A 23,566-nucleotide genomic window follows, 5' to 3' on the forward strand; every position below is an offset into this window, starting at 1 on the left:
ATTTGTGGTAGTAAGGGGTTATTGACAGGAGAGGGGAATTATGCTGGCATGTGTTTATATTGTACACAAAATTGCTATCAAGGAGCTTAGGAAATTTTTGAGAGAAATAATAAGCTTTCTGCAGGGAGCATTACTTATGGGTGGGGAATGGAACCTGATTTGCCATATTGAGTATATATCTGGGGGACCTAAGTGGTAAATATGACAAGAGTGTAGATTTGTAAAGAAGTATGTGAGAATATTTGATACGGAAGATGCAAATTCAGAAGTATGAACCCCAACAGAATACCTGGGCTAGACTAAATACAGATTGTATTTCACAGAAACATGTGTATTTAATTGAAAACGTTTCACACATCTGATAAATATTTCATCATACACCAATAAAAACTAAGATAAAGATGCTGGATAATGAAGTGAAAATGAGACATTGGCATTTTGCTACTTACTGTTAAAAGATAGGAATTATTTCTATTAGAGAAGACAGAAATATCTTTAGATGGTTAACTAGTGAGTAGGGGGAAATGAAAATGGAGTGTAAAACATGGGAGAAATAAGAGAAAAAGATATATGGGGAATGTAGTAGGAATTATATAGAGTTGAAAAAAGAATAAGGAGAATCATGGAACAAGAAAAGGAGCACCTCCAGAGCACTAAAGGGAAATAAGAAATTATTTGGATAATACACATGAATTTAGAAGGTTGCTGTTAAGCATCTATTTCTGATAACAACTCCAGAGCACAATGACTTAGGCAACAGGAAGTAGAAAGGGTTGTCACCAAAATAGGGAGGCTACTGCAAGAAAAAACAACCAGAAATCCCACAGAGGTGTAAGGGATATTGCAGAAATTTTATGAACATTTCTATACAGCACAGGAATGTAAAAAACAAGAAAAGTAACAAATGGAAATATGTGTGGAAGACTTAATTATTTCAAGGTTAGAGGAAGACGAGGCTGAACAATTAACAGCTGAGATAGGAAGAGATGTGATGAAATAAAAATGATGATGTATAATCAATAGGGAAATGCAGGAATAGATGGTGTTTCTGTGGATGTTTGGAAGTTGGGAGAGAAGAAAGTGCTAAAGATCTAGAAGGTTTTTAACACTGCTTTTAAAGGGGGGGACCAGCATCTTTGAAGAAAGCTGTGGTGGTTGTATTACTCTGTATTACTGCGGTGGTGGTGCTGTGGTTGCATTGTCGCCTCATAACAAGACGTTGTCCCGTTCGATTCTCAGCTAGAGCATCTTCTGTGTGGAGGCATACATGAATGGGGTGTGCCTTCGTTGAAGGTTGTGCGTCAGGGCTGGTAACCCGGTACGTAAAAATCCACTACCAATCATTAGCGGACCGGAGTTCCGCTGTGGCGACCCCTAACCGGGAAAAGCCGAAAGACACAAACAAACCCAAAGAGGGTGAAGACCCTTCAGATCCAGCTTCATATAGATTTTAAGCCATGGTTAAAAACGTGTTTATGTCTGGACTAGCTAAAAGAATGCCAGAGTTGACAATTGAGAGATATAGATCAATGTGGATTTGTGAAGAGGAGGCGAACATTTGATAACACTGATAGGGCAGTCATGATCTAGAGGGAAGCAGAATGTAAAAACAATGCTGCTGTTGTTGGTGGGTCTTGATGCAGAGAAAGCAAATTGTGTGTGTGTTGGAAAGCATTCAGTAGAGTCAAAGTAGAACAATGGTAGCATTTGCATTCCCTTATAGAGTAGTATGTGTAATTAGAATTATCAGAGGTAAGACTTATGGTGGGAAAATTCCTCTCTAACAAACTGTTTCTGCACAGAGGACCCCAGCAGAGATGTCTTATTTCCCCTTTGTCGTTAGATTTATATTTATAGCCACTGGGAAGGAAAATAAGAGAATTACAAACTCAGTGATATAAATGGTATAGTAATCAAGAAAAGTTAGTTTTATTTGCAGATGATATTATTTCATGTTTGATTAAATCCAGAAAAGGACAGACATTTTAGTGTTATGAAACATTTTGAGTTTTGAAACAGTTTAGAATTGTTTTTTTTTTTTTTTTTTTTTTTTGGGGGGGGGGTAAAATAATGAAGATAAAACATAAGCTATAGAAGTAAACAATGTACCACACATGAACTGGTTAAGAAATCCCCACATTTATGGGGACATGATAAGATGAATTATTTAGGTGTATAGATTTTAAAAAAAAATCTGTTATGGCAGCTAAGGATATATGAGAAGAAATTAAACAAAATATGAAACAAAAATTGAGAAACTAGAAGCTATTGACTATGTATTTGTATAGTAAGACACAAGCAGTAAAAAATGTTTTCAGTTCATTTCGTTTTATAAACAGGTTAGGCATAGTTATATTAACCAGAAGAGAAGTTAGGGTGATAATTAAAGTTGAAGGACTTTATTTAGGAAAGGAAGAGTATAAGGGTTAAGTGGGACAGGCTGATTTTCCCCTAAGAACAAGGTGTTTTAGGATTATCTGATTTGATCAGATACATACACAGAACATAAGCAAAAAAGTATAATGGAAAGGTATTATGATGAAACAGGGAGACAGTTCCAGAAAGAGGGAAAGAGTATGTTTTTTAGATGCAGGTCCTTAAGGAAGATAACAGCACCCGTACAGCGTGTTCTGTATATATAAAGGAACAGAAATTCATCTAAGGACTAGGCCAACGTGGAAGTAGAGATTTACTAATATGCATGACTTCAAGCAAGGATATAGGAAAACAGGCAAGAGAAGGTTGGAATTTACTGGAAAAAATTAGTAAAGTAACCAAGGTGTTTAGGAAGGGAAAGATAACAGAGTGAGATGAGACCAAGAAAAAGTTTGGACTGCAGATTGGAGACTTCCTTCCTAACCACGGATTGTTAACATAATATAACAAAGAGAAAGGGACAGAGGAGTTCTAAGTGGAAGACCAGTTCTGGTAGAGGTTTTAGTTGAGGCTAGAACACAATTAGTATGGCATATAAAATGTTGCATGATAACTATAAGAAAGATACGAGTAGATTAGAAAATGAAAAGCTAGAATGAAAAGCCAGTTTATAAAGGAACAATGAATAACATCTGTATGGCTGCCAAGTATGCAACAAAGACCAGAAAGCTAATGAGTTTTTGCTTGGAAGTATTTGCATATGCATTTTTATACCCCAGGGAGACTTCAGAAATTTTTTGCTCAGGAAAATAGCAAATACTGGAGGTGTGATGGGATAGAGAGGGGGTATTTGGGAACATGTTTTTAGGAATGTAGCAAGTTGTAAGATTTTAAAAATTCCCTACAGAGTACTTTGTAAGAAATGTTTGGAGATGAACTCATTGTAACTGGAAGTTATTCTTTTCAGCTAGAACATAGGATCTGGATTGCTTGGTCATAACAAGGCCTTATTAAGTTTAATGCTATTGGCTACCCGAAAGGTAATGGACAAACTACATAAAAAGTGTAATTTCTGGAAATGACACCTGCAGAATGATGTTCAGGAGGAGGAGAAAGGTTTGATGGAAATTAGGAACTGAGCAATGTAATTAATGGTGGAGTGAATGATAATTATTAAAAATTATATATATATATATATATATATATATATATATATATATATATAGATAGATAGATATATAGATTCACTTTAGAACATCAAAATCCCATAATGTTGAAATTCAAAACATTGAGATGAAAGTCTTGAAAATTTAAAACATTGAAAACTCAAAACATTGAATCCCAGAACACTGAATAAACAAAGAAAACCAACATTTACTATATTCTAGCACAACTACATACAGAAGCAAATAAAAGACAAACCAGGTTACACTTCTCCAAATATAAGACGGGGGCAAGCCCCCCTGCACTGCACACCCCCTGCTACTTAAATATATCAGCTACGAGATTGCACTACACAGAACAAAACAAATGTTAGAATGTTGAATTGGCTGTGTATACACTGTTATGTTGTGCAAATTGGTTGCTGTGGAAGAATGGTATATTTGCCATTTTGTTCTGTGTATTGCGATCTTGGAGTTGATGTATGTAGCAGGGGGTGTGAGGGTGCATGGGGGCTTGCCCCCCTGCTTATATTTGGAGAAGTGTAATATTTGGAGAAGTGTAAGCTGGTTTGTCTTTTATTGGTTTCTCTATGTAGTTGTGTTGGAATATAGTAAATGTTGGTTTCCTATGTTTTCTCAATGTTCTGGGATTCAATGTTTTGAGTTTTCAATGTTTTAAATTTTCAAAATTTTGGTCTCATTGTTTTGAATTTCAAGATTTTGTGCTTTTGATATTCTAAAGTGAATCCATGTATACCACATGAAAAATGTTGCCACTTTTTTTCCCTTCTGTGTTGTTGTTTAAAATATCATTTAATAAGAATGTTAAAGAGATAGGCTTGAAGCTCTATCCGTATACTGTGTCTCTTTTATACCCCTTGTGGAATGATGTGTACATAGCATTCCATGCTGTTAGTGACCCAGCCCTCTTTGATCTTCTATACCTCTACAAAACAAATTCTCCACAGGCATTCAAACTAAAGACTTGAATTTCTATCAGCAAATTAGTGTGACACTGAAAGGATGGATTTATTGCTCAGCACTTCTCCATCTCTGGAATAACCTCCCATTACTTAAACAAAGTGATTCCCTTGCTTCCTTTAATGCAAACCTTGATGGCTGTGAGGATGCCCATTCATTCATTCTGGGCGTGAACTGTTTTACCTTTCTGGAGGCAGGAATTCCCGTACAAGGGTGAATGTTGGCAGTGGATTTGGATTGTCTCTGCCTTTTAACATCTATGACTCTATGAAACAGTTAGACTGCAATGGGAATTGTTGCAGGCACTTGCATTGTATTTGTTAGATTACCAGGTAATTGTAAATGGGTGAAGAGTGAAGTTAAATGATTCAGAGTACCACTACTAAATTAGCAAAACCTTTTTGGGTTCATGTCAGTTTTGAGGTCAAACCTCAAAATGCTGATTGTGTCCTAATTAGCACTAGGTGTAAAAATACAACATTACTGTAATGTTGTGGAGGGGCCCTTTGCATGGGAGAAGGATGTCATGAGATGAGTAGGGAGTGTGCCTGGGGTACCATTAAAACAGTGTTATTTCTGTGATTCTGCAAATTTTAAATTAACACCAGCTTGCATATTTATGTTTTCTTTTGTGAAGAATTTCCCCTACAATTTGAGAGTACAATCAAAAGAATTACCTTATGAACTGGATCCTGTGAAACACAGTAGTTGTTGAAGTTACACACATTTACTGCACATTTTTGAATCTTCACCCAGTTTTCATATTTCTCTCTGTTGTGGTGTTTGACAACTTAGTATTAAACAGATGAATTTGTAGGTGTTAAACCAATGTGAAAATAGCAGTGATGTATATAATACTGAAGAGAGAAACCCCAACTTCCTTCTGAAAAGCTTTCTTTTTGTAGTCAGTGTAGACAGGATACTACAGATACAGAGTAATTTCTGCCTAATGCACATACAGTAGCCTTCTTGTAGTCCCATGCTTTGCCCACTTTTACCAAGACTAAGTTGACCTGGACAACCTGGATTCATAAACGTCAAAATGCTTATCAAGGTAAACTCATACTTCAGCTGTTTGCTTGTTTTTATTTTTCTTGATCCAGGTACCTGGGTCAGGTGAGAAGAAATAAATGTATAGATTACCATTTCATTTTAAAGCTAAATATGCATTATGCTGGAATACATAACACTGTTGTGCCATGGAACCAAAATAAAATGTTAAGATACATACAATATGCCTCCTGTAGAGTACATAAAAATACATGCAGATCTTGTGTTCCTGAATGTTATGCCAGTTTAAGAATAGTCTTTGCTTAAGTATTTTTCTAGAATGTTTTGTTCTTTTACTTCTATGTATTATTCTCCCTCTGTGGCATGTGGTTTACTGTGATTGATCTCAGCCACAGATATCCATTGTTCCCAGATTCAGAATCAAAATATTAGAAAATGTTCGTTGTCTGGAGTGTATGGACTACCCTGTTGTGCAAACCCCCCTGACTGATAACATGTTAATTTCCATTTCAGGATCTTGTTGCTGCATTTGAAGGCAAAGAACTGTTGTACAAGGGTTTACTAATGAAAAACCAGCAGATACGCGGTATCTGTCCAGAGTCAGGGGACACAACAGCTAATGTGGAGATTGACAACTTAAAAGAGAAATGGGAATCTGTTGAGACAAAACTCAATGAAAGAAAGGTATGTGATTTATTAGGAATTGGTGCAAATGCCAACTTCTGCCACATATTCCAGAGTGATGCTGAAAAACATAGCTGTTACATGTTTGCCTTTTACACGGATTACAATAATCATATAGTAACTAGGAGGGGGTGTTATCCATAGGTGGGCAATAATCTTCCAGTGTAGTTAACAGGTTATAAATACTGATGGCTATGCCCAGGTCACCATACAGTGGTAGCAATTGTCCACTCTTTCCTCATTTGGCATATGGATATATGTCACATTACCAACACAGTAGTGATAAGTGTCTGGTTTTATTCTAAAGAAGTAATAAGGCAATGTTGTTTCTGACTCACAAGTAATAAAACAATGCTGTTGTCCACTCTGAGCAGCAGCAAGCCACAAAGGCCTATGCGTCACAAGCACTGCTTCAAGACTTTTATTTGCATTTCCCTGCAGGAGCGAGACATATTTCCCAACAATTATGTGTAGAGAAACATTGAGTGGTACCCACAATGGGATTTGTTTAAATACCATTTAGTAACCAGTGCCTCTGTAAGTAGTAGTGGTTGTGCTCACAGCCTTTGCCATAGAGCTGCTGTAGAACACTTTGAGTTATGTGCAAAATACCACTGTAAATGCATTGTCATGTATCATTATTCATTGCCATACTCACCGACATAATGATTTGTCAAGTGACTATAAGACTAGAGCATATATCCGGGAAACAGTATTGCTGGATGCCAGATAGCTGCTTAAGGGTTTCCCCCTGAATGTTTAACATTGTTTCTAGTTAGATATTGTGTTAAGTTGTTCCATTTCATTTTGTTCTCTAAAAACACGGCAATCACAAACAGCACCAAATCACAGATAAGAGGAACCTGGCTCTAGTAAAGGCTGTCCCTTCCAAGATTCCTCTTGTCAGAGAAATAGCTGGTACAAACACTTCCACAAAACGCACTGTTGGATTCTTGTTAAAAGTTATTTAAGGTCCATGAACTTTTAATAAGAATCCAACAGTACATTTTGTGGAAGTGTTTGTACAAACTATTGCTCTGACAAGAGGAATCTTGGAAGGGACAGCCTTTATTGGAGCCAGGTTCCTCGTATCTATCATTTTGTTCTCTGTCATCTGAGTGTGTGTGTGTGTGTGTGTGTGTGTGTGTGTGTGTGTGTGTGTGTGTGTGTGTGTGCGTGCGTGTGTATATGTGTGTGTGTGTGTGTGTGTGTGTGTGTGTGTGTGTGTGTGTGTGTGTGTGTGTGTGTGTGTGTGTGTGTGTGTGTGTGTGTGTGTGTGTATGTGTGTGTGTGTACCTATCTGGATCCCATTCAGAAGACTGAAAGACCAAAAACTGAATCTCAATATACCTAAAACTCAAAATTTTGAAAATATTTTTAATGCAGGGGGCAAGCCCCCTATACCTTTCATGGGGAGGCAGCCCCCCACCCCCTGCTAATTATATATACCAACTCCAAGATTGAACAACAGTGGAGAAGGGGCAAATTGCATCCCTCAATATTATGAGTCTTAGGTATTTTAAGATTTAGTCTTTTGGTCTTTCAGTCTTCTGAATGGGATCCATCTATCTATATATGTATGTATTTATATACATGCATGTGTTAGAAACACAAATGGACATCAGACTTATATGCACAAAAAAAAACTGCAAATGTGCCCTCAAGATATGAAACTTATAAAATTATGTTACATTTTATAGTAAGAGGAATTCTGATAAATGTGTTTGCTGTAAATTGCTTTATTCAGCATAAAATGGATCATCAATGACGTAGTTTTTCTCTGTTCTTTCACAATGAATGCTTATTTTGTCTCACTGAGCTTTTAGCACAGTGATTAAAAGAGAGAGTCGAGTTTGTTAGAGGATTTTCATTTTTGTACTGCTCTTGAGTAAAGACACACCTGATGTTTTAAATCTTTCTGCTGCAGGCTGAATCATGTGCATATCTCAGGAAGCCAACAAACTAAAAGTGACAGTGCTCTACATAAGCTGTTTTACAGTGCACCTCACTTCAAGCTCACACTGTCAGGATTTAAGGACTATTTTAAGGACCGTTAGATGTTGAAAGGGTGTCACGACCAGCCAGACCAAAACAGCATTTAATCAATCCTTTATACGCACTGCACCACTACGTTTACATTTTGTGGAACACAATATTTCAGAAGGTCTGACACCAAAGTCAGATTAGTATCAATCATATCTTTAGATTTGGTAGGTCTCCTGTTATGGACAACATTTTTGGTAATCCATTCCCACCACTGCAGAAACATAGGTCCATTCTTTGTACTATGGAATCATCCATTAATGTCCAACATCCTTTGAGCCTTGAACTACTGGACCTCCATGCTCTTCCCTTTTGTACAGTACTGGGCTGCACAGGTATACATATTGCCCACTGGTTCACCCAGCACTGTCCCAGCTGGACTGCATCTTTACCTATTCATACCTAACCATATAATTGTTCTTTTATTGGTCTAAAGAGTTATTGTAATATCATGCCATGCCTCTGCACAAGATCATCCATAATACCGTTTTGGAAATTCATTTGGTTCCTTCACCTTTTTGTTGACTGCTTCACCCATATCCACTAAAACTTTCAGTTTGTCTACCTAATTCTCTTGTAAAACTGTTCTTGCATTATAGACTCCTTTTTCAGATAAATATTCATGTTCCACACTGTCAGCCCAAAACCTGACAAAATGAATTGTCATCACATTATCCCATTTTTATGCACTGTATTATCTCAAATAAGTACACCACACTCATTGTGCAAGTGCTCAGCGAATTCTACTGACCAGCTGTCAGTCTTTGTGTCATTAAACTGTACAGACCCTTCTCCTAAGCCAGTACATTGTTAACAGCTGAACAGATAAATAAACCCTTCTGAAATAGGTTGTAATGGTCAGTATTAATATCATATATTAATAGACAAATTACTGATGTAAATTTTAAAAGGAACAACCTCACTAAAAATAGCACCTATAAATGAATGATATTTAATCAGTGGTATTAAAATTGTCTCTGCCCTGAACCAAGTCCTCTGCTTCATGTATTGTATAATGCCTGCTACTTCTCATGCTGCCCTTTTGTACCTGGTCCTGTTTATATGCAAGATGAATCCGCTGGTGGGAGTAGCCAAAACAAAAGCAGTTCTTTCAAAAGTGGCCAGTGTAGACGTGACATATACATTAACAAAGGCAACAGTGTAACACTCTTCAGTTACAAGAAATTTATTTCTAGAAAACATTATTTTTGCAACACAAAAGGTTTAGTATATTTAGGTACTTGTTTATTCTCTGTACCATATTACTATAGGAAAGACAGATGCTTTTGTAAAGAATATATGAACAGGACTATGACATTATAGGTTCATAGGTGTGTACTAGGCTAACGGCCCTGGAGCCTATATAAGCCTAGCCCAAGAAGATTCCTTGGCATCATGCTGCCCAAAGTTGGTTCCCAGTGCCCCTGTCAAGCAAGGCCACTGAATTGATCCCCGGGTTGAACTTCCTATTGCCCATCCACTCGTCAAGGTTTATGTTAAAGAGGGCCAGTGAAGTGCTCTGCTTGATGTGAATGGGTAGTTTGTTCCGGAGTATGGGAAGTCTCTGGATTAGGAACCTGCCCCTCCAGCATGTTCTATTTATTGTGGTAATGAGGTTTAGGTCCCTGGAGTGTGTGGCACGGAGGGATTGGGATTTCTTTAGGTGTAGCATATCTAGCAGTTCTGGGTCAGACATGGCTTTGTAGGTCAAGCAGAGATACCTCTAAGTAGGTGATAAGAGACAGATAAGAGACAGAGTATAGCTGGAGTTTTTTGAGTCTGTCCGTATAGTGCATGTGTCTAAGGCCTAATATCCTCTTAGTCAGGTATTTTTGTGGCCTTTCCAGTTGTTGTAGGTGTCTGGTGAGGTACATACCAAATGAGGCATTGTATTCTATAATAGGTCTAATGAGGGATGAGTAGAGAGGGATTATGACCTCTTTCTTCCTGGATGAGAAACCTTTTGTAATGAGATGTACCACATAAAAGGACATTCTGACTATAGTGGCAATGTGGTTATCAAAGGAGAGGTTGCTGTCAATCTGTGTCCCCAGGTCTCTTATCACACCTTCGGTGTTTAGTGGACTACCACCTATGTGGTAGTTCATGGGCACCAAATTTCTCCCAAGGGAATGACAATGCACTTTTGGCATTGAGCTCAAGGCCATGGTTCTGGCACCAGTCATTGGTGTCAGTGAGACCTTTTTTGTAGAATGTCTACATCAGTTGGCGAATCAATAATGGCTCCCAGTTTGCAATCATCTGCAAACTTGGTCAGCCAGAGTCCCTTTGTGTTGGCTTGAAGTTAGAGAAGTAGATGCCAAACAGGAGAGGACCTAGGACTGATCCCTGTGGGACACCACTTGTAACTGGTCGGTAGTCTCATTTGGAGTCTGCTACTTTCACAGTGTGGGTTCTACCAGTTGCAACCCATCCTATGACACAGGGGGTTATGCCTAGTTTAGTGAGTCTATCTATAATTCCTGAGTGAGGGATGGTGTCGAAGGACTTGGCAAGATCTAGGTAGGCTGTGTGAACTACCTTGCCCTCATCCACAGCTCTGGTGACAGATTCAAAGAAGTCTATCAGGTTGAGCAGGCATAATCTACCTTTCACAAACCCATACTGCATGGAGTCCAGAGTTTGCAGATTCCCTATGTCCTTATTTATAAGATCCATGATGATGCACTCCATAGCCTTACATATCAGACTCATCAGGCTAATGGGGCAGTAGTTCCTAGGGTCTGTAGTCGCTCCTCCTTTGTGGAGTGGGATGACCATAGCAGTGCACCATTTGGTAGGAACAAAGCCTGAAATGAGGCTGTGATTGAACAGGTGTGGTGCCAGTTCACTTTGTAATTCATGTAGAATACAGCTAGGGATATTTTCAGGTCCCATGGAAGCTGTATTCTTGGCTTTGGACAGTGTGGTTTTTACCTGTGTAGCCATGATAATAGGGACTTGGCATTCCTCAGGTATTGTGATAGGCCCTTTAGGGTGTGAAAGGGGGGTAAAGTTCTCACTGAATCTGTCGGCCAATATGTTGGCAGTATCAGTTGGTTCTGTATATGTATTGCCATTGTGCTGTAATTCAGAGCAGATCTGAGTATTGCCATGTTGATTCTTGACATAACTATAGAATGCCTTGTGACTGTCTTTAGAATCTGTAGCAATTTTGTTTTTGTAGCTAGCTTTAGAGGATTTGATGATGAATCTCAGCTTTTTGCTGAGGCTGACAAGGGAGTTTTTTCAGTCTTGGGACTTCACTCTTTTCTGCAACAGTTTTTTCCTTCTGTTCTAGAGTTTGTTTATGGTGGGAGACCACCAGATTTGCTTCCTTTTTGGAGGAGAGCATCTTGGTTCTGTTTGGTATGACACGTTCCATGCACTTGTGTATGTGCTCATACAGTGCATTGGTGTATGATTCAGTCATGCACCTATTTTCCATTTGCATGGGTGTCATGAAGTTAGCCACCTCTGTTTTTAGAAGTCCAAAATTGGCTTAGGAAAAGTTTTTTTTACAGTGGTTTCCTTTAGGGGGGTGAGAGTGTGATGTGAATATCCATGGTGATTAGCTTGTGGTCAGATCTGACCAGGGAGGAGTTGATTACTGGTGTAGAGCAACGGTCGCCCATGTTAGTAATGACCAGATCAAGGATGTTTCTACCCCTGGTGGGGGTAAGAATGAGTTGGTCCAGGGCATTGGAGTTAATGAATTCCAGGAAATGTTGAGCAAGTGTTTTGGTACATGAGTAATTTTCCCAGTTAATGGAGAGGTAGTTAAAGTCTCCCAGTATAAGGGTATTTGGGTTGTACCCTAAGGTTTTCCAGTGTGTTTAGGAATGTGGAGTTAGGGTCTTGGGACATGGTGGCGGATCTATAGCAGGCTACAACCTGGACTGCAGTTTTACCCAGTAGTAGTTGTACCTGAAGTATCTCTGATGTGTTATGTTGGGCTACTAGTCTGAAGGTGTGCATATCCTTTATGAATATGGAGATACCACAGCCTTTAGTGCTTCGGTCCAGGTTTAGGGGCCAAAAAGTGTGGTATGAGTTATAGCCTGGTAGTGCTGGGGTGCTCTCCAGAGCCTTGAACTATGTCTCGGTCACTGCACAGATGTCGATGCTCTCCATTTTGAGAAGTGCTTCAAGCGAGTGCATTTTGAGATTTAGACTTCCACCATTCAGTAGCATTACCCTCAAATTTTGTTTGCTTGTAGCTGTTATGGTGGTAATTTTGTCTTCAGACAAAAAGGCACTATAGTGGTGGCAAGAGCCTTGGCCAGTATCCGTAATCCCTGGGGTGACAGGTGCAGGCCATATTTGGTGAAGCATCGAGGTCTGTCAATCATGTCATTCCAGGCAGATACTGGATACCCTTAGAATGACACCAGAAAACTGTTGAAGTCAATCATTTTCTGCTTGTACTGTGGTATCATTCTGGGTGATGGTAGGATGCTACTCAGAGTTAGGGTCATACCTTCCTGGGCTACATGATCAGAGAGCTCCTCTATGTCTCTTTTCATATAGTCCAGGGAGGTACATCTCAGGTCATTCACACCAACATGGACAATGACAAAGTCATATTTGTACCTGTTGTGGAGTGATCTAAGTGTGTGCATTATGTGGTGGATCCTGCCTTAAGCATCACAGTCAAATATGTGCTAATTTTAAGAAAAATGTATTACTTGGCTTAGAAAGAGTTTACCCAAATAAGTAAAAGGGGTGATGGAAAACAAAACTAGAATACAAAAAGTTGTTATGTCAGTTAAAATTAAATGCAATGGAATTCCCAGCCCTCAATGAGACTGTATCTATTAGTAGTAGAAGAAAAATATTTCACCACACCAAAATTATGAGTATTGTTTTAACTGTTTATCTATTATTTGCTGTTAATATGTTGATACTGTTTCTGTTTCTTAATATATTTCATTGAATTTGAAGCTTTAATAAATAATGATTATGTATTTGTAGTCACATGTATATAGTGTTGTTTTTTTTAGCGTTTTGAGTTGTTAAATTATACATTGTTCAAGGGCTTATGGGTGTAAATTGTTGAGAAAATGACTCATTAAATCACTTCCGAAGAAGTCCAATTGGGAACGAAAACAACAAACTCTAATAACAAAAGATTATAATGATGTGGTGTAATGCATTTGTATCTTACTGGGATACAGCATTTTTCTGTGGTTCTTGGTTTGTTTTGCTGCTGCTTATACCATTCTTTCAGTTATTCACCTTGGTTCCCAGTCCATAGGTTCATAGGTATACACAAGGCTAATGACCACCGGGGCCTTTATAAGCCTAGCCATGCAACCCAACCCAACCCATTCGTGTCCCCATTTACCTTTGATGTCTATAAGGAGGGGTATGTTAGTTTGCAGGTGGCTAAATGCTTTGTGGGGGATATGTTAGGTGATATTTTACTTAATGTCTGCCTCTGTTCAGTAGAAACATTGGGGCTTTTCCATCCAGTGGTCAAGGTTATGTCTGAATAGGGTCAGAGATGAACTCTGATTCATATGGATGGGGAGTCTATTTCATAGCATGGAGGTCCTTTGAAGTATATATCAGTCTCATTAGCATATTCTGTTTATGTCACAGGCAATGTTTAAATCCTTGGATCTAGTGTTTCTAGCATTGTTTGTTTAGAGGATCTGCAAAAGATCCATCAGGGCTAGATCTGAGGATGCCTTATATGCCAGGCACCTCTCAGTAACCTGTAGGATACTAAATATAGCAGTAGGGCCTTAAGGTGATCTGTGTAGGACAGTGTGTTAATACCCTGGATTCTTCTGGTGAGGAACCTTTGTGGGCATTCCAGCTGTTGGAAATGCCTAGTCAGGTACATGCCAAAGGGGGAGCATTGTACTCAATGATCAGTCTGATAAGGATTGAGTAAAGTGGTACTATAATTTCCTTGGACCCGGATGCCATGCTCTTACTTATAAGTTGGCAACATAGAATGACTTTCTCACTATCCTGGCTATGTGTTGCTCAAAGATCAGATTACTGTCTACATATGTTCCCAGATCCCTCATTACTGAGTCAACTCTTATGGTTGTTTTATCAATGGAGTAATTGGCTTGTCTGGACATTTTCCCAAAGGGCCCTATAATGTATTACTTGGCATTATGTTTTAAACTGTGGCTTTGGCACCTGTCACTTTTCTGTGAGAAGGCCCTCTTGTAGGATGTTAGTGTCTTGGGGGAAATCTATGATAGCTCCCAATTTACAGTCATCTATGAACTTGGATTGGTGAGCCAGAGACCCTTGGCATTAGCTTTGACTTCAGAGAAGTAGATGCCAAACAGGAGCACACTTAGTATGCATCTCTGAGGTACTCCACAGGTGACTGTTCTCTTGGTGGAGGTGGTCTCACCAATCCTGACTTCCTGGGTCCTGTCTGTCAGCCAACTGGAAATCCAGTGAGTTATGAAGGATTTATGCCTAGTTTAGTGTGTTTGTCAACAATACCTGAGTGGGGAATCATATTGAATACCTTAGCCAGGTCAAGGTTAGCAGGATTCACCATCTTCCCTTTATCCATTACCTTGGTGATCCTCTTGAAAAAGTCTACCAGGTTAAGTAGGCAAGACCTTCCATTAACAAAGCCATACCAGGATGGGTTCAGTGTCTGTCGGTTGCCAATATCCTTGTTGATCAGTTCCACGATAATTTGTTCCGTGACTTTGCACATTAGACTTGTCAGATTGATGAGTCTGTAGTTTCCAGGGTGGTTTGATGGACCATCTGTGTGAAGAGGGGTGACTGTTGTAGTCCTTTTTCACTTGCTATGTAACCTGTTTCGAGACTGTAGTTAAAAAGTGCATCAGGAGGTCCTGAAAAGTCATGTAAGCTATTTAGGAGTGACATGGACTGTTGTCTGGGCCATAGAGGCAGTGATTTTGCCTTGGCAAGCACCACCAAGGCCTGCTGGCTCCTGATATTTGGAGCAATATGCTAGAAGAGATGTCACAAGTGGTAACAGGGTGGGGGATGAAATTTTAGTTTAATTTGATAGCCAAGAGGTTTGCTGTGCCTGTCTGTTCAGTGAAGGTGGTATCATTTACCACACATTCAGTACATGGCTATATGTTACTTGTGAGGTCTTGTAGTTGTCCTTCACCTGAGAGGTTGTCTTAACCTTGTAATTGGCCTTGTTGAACTTAAATTATTCCTCTTAGTTTCTTGTTTAGTTTAATTAGTGAGTTCATGTCTTTATGAGAGTAGCACTTTCTAATTTTTGCCATGACATCTTTCCTTTTGTTATATAGCCTGAAAAGTTTGAGATTCCTTCTGGGTGGTTTGCTTTTGGCGTTTGCTATGGGGTTACTTGTAGTTGGTACTGCAGCCTCTATGCAATCATTCACATGTTTTTACAGGGTTTCTGTGAACAATTCTGCATAGTTTGCTGTGACCTTGGGGTTCAGGAAGACACTGATTGTGACAAACTGTCATGCAGTAGGTCATTCATAATCTGCTGTAAAATTATACCTAACTGTTACAGGTTTAGTTGGGTTTTCTGAGTTGATTTTTATTTTGCCGGAGACAGTTTTGTGATCCAACCCCCTGAGTGAGGACATGACACAGTGTTGATTTGCACCACTCCCATATGTTGGTGAGTACTAGGTCCAGTATGTTTGAACCTCTGGTTGGAGCTCGTAATACCTGGTCCAGAGTATTTGTGTCAATAAAGTCCAGGAAATGTTGCATGTGTGTGTGTGTGTGTGTGTGTGTGTGTGTGTGTGTGTGTGTGTGTGTGTGTGTGTGTGTGTGTGTGTGTGTGTGTGTGTGTGTGTGGGTTTGAGGAAGTATGTATTTTCCAGTCTATAGAGAAGTAGTTAAAGTCCCCCATGAATATTTATTTATTTATTTATTTGAGATTTGTTTACCAGGAAAGTCTGATGACAGCATGAAGAAGGGAAATAGTGTGTGCAATAAGAGTAGCTGAAGTGGGAAGGGAGGAGGGGGTATGAAGGGATAACAGAGACATAATCATTAAGTATGTATAAATTAAAACAGAAGTAGGAGGGAGAGAGTTTAATGAAAGTATAGTAAGGAGCAAAGGTTGTTGAAGAGGTAGTTAATGGCGCAAAAGTTGTTGTAAAGGTAGTTAAGGTGGATAGGTTAATCATTTGGATGGTGAGTTTCTGTAGTAGGTTTGGGCACGAGTTATGAGATTCTTGGGGCATAGATGGTGACCTATAGTTAACTAGGATATGGTAAGAGACTTTATCTATGGTGATCTGCATTTGGATGAACTCTGCGGTGACCTGCAAGTGGATAAACTCCCGGGCATCATCCTGTTTAACTAACGTGGAGGTATATTTGTTGCTGATGTAGATCAAAATACTTTTAGACAATGTCGGGGCTGCAGTTGGTCTAAATGTGTGGAAGGCACTGTAGCCTTGCACTGCCAAAGTACATTCTGTGGCTTTAAACCAAGTCTTGGTAATGGCACAGATGTCTATGTTTTCCAGAGTTAGGAGAGGTTTTATGGTGTGAAGTTTCTTGTTGAGGCTCTTAGCAGTGAGCAGTAACACCTTAAGGTTGCTTTGAGTTTGTTTTTTGTTTTTTTTTGCTAGGTTGGAAGGTTAATCATTTTGGCTTTTTTGGCTTTGAGTAAAATAGTTTCTAAGGGGTGGATAAAGTTTTAGCCAGTATCTGAAAGCACAGAAGAGATAGATACAGATCATTTTTAACAAAGTAACATGGTCTGTTAACCGTTTCCTTCCTTGCTGGCAGATATTGCATCCCCCTGGAATGACACTAGAAACTAAGCCAGTTGTTAAACTCAGTCATTTTTTTGTTTATACTGTGACATCATCCTTGGTGAAGGTAGAATGCTGCTCAATGCAAGGCACATATTCAGAGAGAGCCATAAAGTCTATTTTCATATAGTAGTATAAATACCACCTTCAATCTCCCCTGAAAAGACGCTGTTAGTCTAGTGGGAGTAACTTGGTCAAAAAATTATAGATAACTAAATAAAGTCCAGTGATATAAGTTTCAGGTCATTTACAGCCATATGGACTGTGACAGAATCGTATTTGTACCTGTGGTGCAGTGTCTTGGATGGGTGCATTATACTGCAGATCCTGGCTCCAGATAAGCAGCTGACCATTATATTCTCTTTCTCTAGCCTGGTCATTGGGGCATGTGTGTCATTCTATGGAATCCCTTGTGATAAGAGTCCTGGCTAAAGTGTTTGCTTGCCTTATGGGCTTTGATCTTGGGGGAGTATTGGGTGTAGGCATATGTGCGGTGCTTATTGCTGCTTTTGGTGTATGCTGCAGAAGTTGCTGAGGATAGCCTTATCCTATACATATACAGACACATATGAGTATGAATTACACTTACTACTTATACAGACCCATGTATTAGTACTAATTACACTTACTACTTGTAGAGACCCATGTATTAGTACTAATTACACTTACTACTTGTAGAGACCCATGTATTAGTACTAATTACACTTACTACTTATACAGACCCATGCATTCATGCTAATTACACTTACTACTTATACAGACCCATGTATTAGTACTAATTACACTTACTACTTGTAGAGACCCATGTATTAGTACTAATTACACTTACTACTTATACAGACCCATGCATTCATGCTAATTACACTTACTACTTATACAGACCCATGTATTAGTACTATTTACACTTACTACTTGTAGAGACCCATGTATTAGTACTAATTACACTTACTACTTGTAGAGACCCATGTATTAGTACTAATTACACTTACTACTTATACAGACCCATGCATTCATGCTAATTACACCTACTACTTATACAGACCCATGTATTAGTACTAATTACGGGTTCCCATCAGCATCTCGAATGCTGACAATATTGAATCTGATATTGTCGCATCGAGAATGCAGAAAGTGCAGAACGTTGAATGGGTAAACAGAAATCTCTGTAAGGGGAGATTTCCATTTACCTTAATGTAGTGCGGTCTCGGAGTTGGTATATTTAAGTAGCGGAGGGTGTGGGGGGTGCAGAGGGGCTTGCCCCCCTGCCTACACCCTTTAGTTTTTTTTTTTTTTAATCGGCATTCGAAAATGTAATAGGTCGATCATTTCAGTTCGACATTTAGTGATTCGACCTATTACATTTTCAAAATGCTGATATAGACCCCTAATTACACTTGCTATTTATACAAACCCATGCATTCATGCTAATTACATTTACTACTTATACAGACCCATGTATTAGTACTATTTACACTTACTACTTGTAGAGACCCATGTATTAGTACTAATTACACTTACTACTTGTAGAGACCCATGTATTAGTACTAATTACACTAACTACTTATACAGACCCATGTATTAGTACTAATTACACTTACTACTTATAGAGACTCATGTGTTAATATGAATTACACTTAATATTTATACGGACCCATGTATGACACCCATGCACTGGCCCAGCAATCAAGGAGCCTCAAACCTCACCACTAACACCAGTGAAGGGTGTCCATATGGGGAAAGGATAATAAATACACACAGGTGTCCATATAGGGAAAGGATAATAAATACACACACAGTAAAGTCCTGTTTCCCTTAAGAGCACACAGAGATCACAGTCAGTCTGGGGCTGGTTTCTTCCTTGCTCTCCAGGTCCCCAATAAGACTCCCCACTGTCACAGCTATAGGGTCCAGATCTCAGCCGAGTGGGCAAGCCAAAACCTCCAGCACCCTCTCTGTCCAACCAGTGCTTCATTTCCCTGCCCAAGTAGCTGACACACACACACTTTGAGATAAGAGTTATATAGAACCACACAGACACTCCTGGGGAAGGCTGGCACAGGTTCTCCAGCTGTGCCCCTTTTCTGCCCAGTCTAAAAGGTAATACCAGCTGCCACCACCCACTTATATCAGCTACTCAAAGGTCCCTCTGAAAGGGTGTCCAATTATTACTGTGCAATATTATTATCCAAATGGTAAGTGTGACTGAACAGTCAAGCCTTATTAGAGTGACTTGGTACAGTATCACTATATACATGCAATGTCCTCTAGAGCTTAAATTAACGCTACACAAAACAGCCACAGTAGAAAGGTTTAAAAATATTTAATAATAAGTAATGAAAACACAAGACAATACTTCTTACTACACAGTGCTAGTCAAGAGTTCAGGGATCACAGAGAAAAAATAATACAGTAGAAAAGTTCTGACATCACAGAAAAACAAACTAGTCTAATCTTCCTATTCCCTAGCTATATCGAAGAGAAAACACAGTTCTAAAATCCTACTTACATATAGACACAAGCAGAGTGGTGAGTTGGATGTTCTCAAGACAAATGCTCTGATGCTCTCATTCTTTCTGTCCTTAAATTGATAACACAGTACCACTGATTCATTTCAGATTACATCATTGCTTTCTGGTTCCCAGGCTAACAGACTCTCAGAGGTTAACAGCCCTTGATCTTGCAGGTCAGGAAGCCAGAACAATAAAATAATTTATACATAAAATTCTAGCAATTAACTCTGGTCTCAAGACAGTAGCCAGAATTCATTCATCCAGACATATCGGCTCCAAGCCCTGACATCAAAGAATTGACTTATTAGCTTTGTCACAGCAGAGTGCACTGTTGTTACATTTTTGCAGTAGCACACTTAACACCATTTTTCCCATTTAAGAGAACAAGCCTGTGGCTTATATTATTATTGACAAATGACAGAATTATCTACAAAATTCTATCTGGCTAGGCTGGCAGCCTTCACCTATCTTCACACCATGTGTTAGTACTAATTAAACTTACAACTTGTACAGACCCATGTATTAGTACTAATTACACTTACTACTTGTACAGACCCATGTATTAGTACTAATTACACTTACTACTTGTACAGACCCATGTATTAGTACTAATTACACTTACTACTTATACAGATGCATGTATTAATACTAATTACACTTACTACTTATACAGACCCATTTATTAGCACTAATTACACTTACTACTTATACAGCCCCATGTATTAATACTAATTACACTTACTACTTATACCCACCCATGTATTAGTACTAATTACACTTACAACTTGTACAGACCAATGTATTAGTACAAATTACACTAACTACTTATACAAACCAATGTATTAGTACTAATTATACTTACTACTTGTAGAGACCCATGTATTAGTACTAATTACACTTACTACTTATACAAACCCATGTAGTAGTACTAATTACACTTAGTACTTATACAGACCCATGTATTAGTGCTAATTACATTTACTACTTATACAGACCACTTTATTAATATTAATTATACTTATTACTTATGGAGACCCATGTATTAGTACTAATTACACTTACTACTTATACAGACCCATGTATTAGTGCTAATTACATTTACTACTTATACAGATCCATGTATTAGTACTAATTACGCTTACTGCTTACAGTATATGGACCCTTGTATTAGTACAAATTACATTTACTACTTACACAAGCCCATGTATTAGTCCTAATAACACTTATTACTTATACAGACCCATGTATTAGTACTAATTACACTTACTACTTATATAGACCCATGTATTAGTACTAATTGCACTTACTACTTATACAAACCCATGTATTAGTACTAATTACACTTACTACTTCTACAGACCCATGTATTAGTGCTAATTACATTTCCTACATGTACAGACCAATTTATTAATATTAATTATACTTACTACTTATAGAGACCCATGTATTAGTACTAATTACACTTACTTCTTATACAGACCCATGTATTAGTACTAATTGCACTTACTACTTATACAAACCCATGTATTAGTACTAATTACACTTACTACTTCTACAGACCCATGTATTAGTGCTAATTACATTTCCTACATGTACAGACCAATTTATTAATATTAATTATACTTACTACTTATAGAGACCCATGTATTAGTACTAATTACACTTACTTCTTATACAGACCCATGTATTAGTGCTAATTACATTTACTACTTATACAGATCCATATATTAGTACTAATTATGCTTACTGCTTACAGTATATGGACCCTTGTATTAGTACAAATTAGTACAAATTACATTTACTACTTACATAGACCCATGTATTAGTCCTAATAACACTTACTACTTATACGGACCCATGTATTAGTACTAATTACACTGACAACTTATACAGACCCATGTATTAGTACTAATTACATTTACTATGTATAAAGACAGATGTATTAGTATGACTTTTACTTATTGCTTATACAGACCCATGTATTAGTTCAAATTACACTTACTACTGATACAGACCCTTATATTAGTATAAATTCCATTTACTACTGCATATCCACAAAACAAACAGCACCAGAATTACCCATTATAAAGACTTAAACCTTGCCTGTGATATAAATAGGACCTGCTGGAGAGACAGGTTTGCATCCCAGAGAATACCCCGTCTATGGAACAGGCTCCCCATCCATGTGAAGCAGAGTTCCTCACTAACCCAATTCAAGTGCAACTTGGACAATTGGATAGAAAATCAGAAAGTCCTCCCTAGTTTGGCACCTATGTCTGTAATGGACACAGGTAACCTGTAAATGGTTCATTTTCCAGGCCCATGCTTACACTTATCAAGGGTATCAGAACTTGTCAGAGATTTGGGATGCATGGCTAGGCTTAAAAAGGCCCTTGTGGTCGTTACTTTAGTAAACACCAATGAACCTATGAGCTACGTATAGAGACCCATGTATTAGTACTAATTATACTAACTACTTATACAGACCCATGTATTAGTACTAATTACACTAACTACTTATACAGAGCCATGTATTAGTACTAATTACACTAACTACTTATAGAGACCAATGTATTAGTATTAATTATAATTACTACTTATACAGACCCATGTATTAGTACTAATTACACTAACTACTTATAGAGACCAATGTATTAGTACTAATTACAATTACTATTTATACAGACCCATGTATTAGTACTACTTACACTTACTACTTACGTACTAGTCTTCCTTTATTCTTAGTCTGCTTCTTTGTGTTACAACAACTAACATGGAAACTGTTGTGTGTACTATTTATTTAGGCAATTAGATTTATTTAAAATGTTTGGATTCTTTCCTGTGTTATGTCATTTGAAAACTTTCTACAAAGAGTATATTGTGTAATAAATCAAAAATCCAATAAATCTTAGAGTTGGAAGTTATTGAATTGTTCTGTGTTGCCATGTCCTTAATCTTATGTCTTATTGTCACTTATGTTTCTTATAACTTAGAAATGATTGCAGGTGGTGTATAGTGTTATACAATTCTTACAGAATGTAAAAATGTTGTCAATATAATGCACCATCACAGTAAAGTATATCATTTATAAAATAAAAATAGTACCCATTCTGTTATTATATACCTTTTATAGGCATAGGGAGTTGTTTGTTGCTAACTGCACTGTCTGAATATTCAAATACAGTTCTATGTACTGAGCTGGTAATGTAAAAGTGTTAGTAACAGTCAACTTCATCGTATTTTATACACTGAAATACTCTATGAGGCAAATGGTGTGAATCAAGTACTGAGTAAACTGGGTCGCCCTAAGAAGAGTTGAGGTCCAGGGATCCCAGACACCATCCAGTCAGCCACAGCTGATTAATTACACAGTCTCCCCAAAGAGCAGCTGCATCACAGTTAAATTTATTTATTTTATTTGTTTTACATTTGTTTACTGGGGAGGTCCGACTGGACATAGTTGTCTGTTTTCAGCAGAGGCCAGGGGAGAAAAGCTCCAGAACAGTTGTTAAAAATACTATACGTAAAATATTTACATGTGCATTGTGGTTTAAACATAGAATTACAAGATATAGCAGATAGCAACAGATGGTTTTATAATCATACATAAAATATTTACCTAAGCATAGTGGTTTGACATACAATTAAAAAGTATAGCAGGTAGTAACATATGATAGTATGTACAATCAGTTTGTTTAGTAGGGATAATCTTGAACAAGTGATGAAGATAAAAAAAGAAAGTAAAAGAAAACGTACTAACCAGTTTGTCTATGAGGAGGAAGGTTTTTCAGCTTAAGCTAGGGGAGAGTTAGAGGGTTTGGGAAGGGATAGAGCGGAGTAGGCAGCTGAGAGTTGGTATCTAAAGTGTGATAACATATAGTACACCTGTGGGAGTTTTCAAGAAGAGGTAGAATAATGGCTAGGGGAAGGAATTTGAATATTTCAGCCAGATGCTAGGCAGTTGCATGTCCAGGAGTTGTTGAGGTGGGAAGTAAGCTGTTTTTTGAAGATGGTTTTATTAGAT

General features: G+C 38.1%; 1 protein-coding gene across 3 annotated transcripts in view; it reads left to right on the forward strand.

Moving 5' to 3' along the window:
- DST (dystonin) overlaps positions 1-23,566 on the forward strand; it is a 4,096,730-nt gene that overhangs the window by 3,736,479 nt on the left and 336,685 nt on the right. For all 3 annotated transcript variants that reach the window (XM_044063350.1, XM_044063347.1, XM_044063348.1), the window contains one exon: positions 6,045-6,215. In XM_044063350.1, the coding sequence (XP_043919285.1) occupies positions 6,045-6,215 (171 nt within the window). The remainder of the gene's footprint in view (positions 1-6,044; positions 6,216-23,566) is intronic.

This window comes from Protopterus annectens, chromosome 2.part1, assembly GCF_019279795.1.
Source record: "Protopterus annectens isolate FY-2018-M chromosome 2.part1, PAN1.0, whole genome shotgun sequence".
NCBI lineage: Eukaryota > Metazoa > Chordata > Ceratodontiformes > Protopteridae > Protopterus > Protopterus annectens.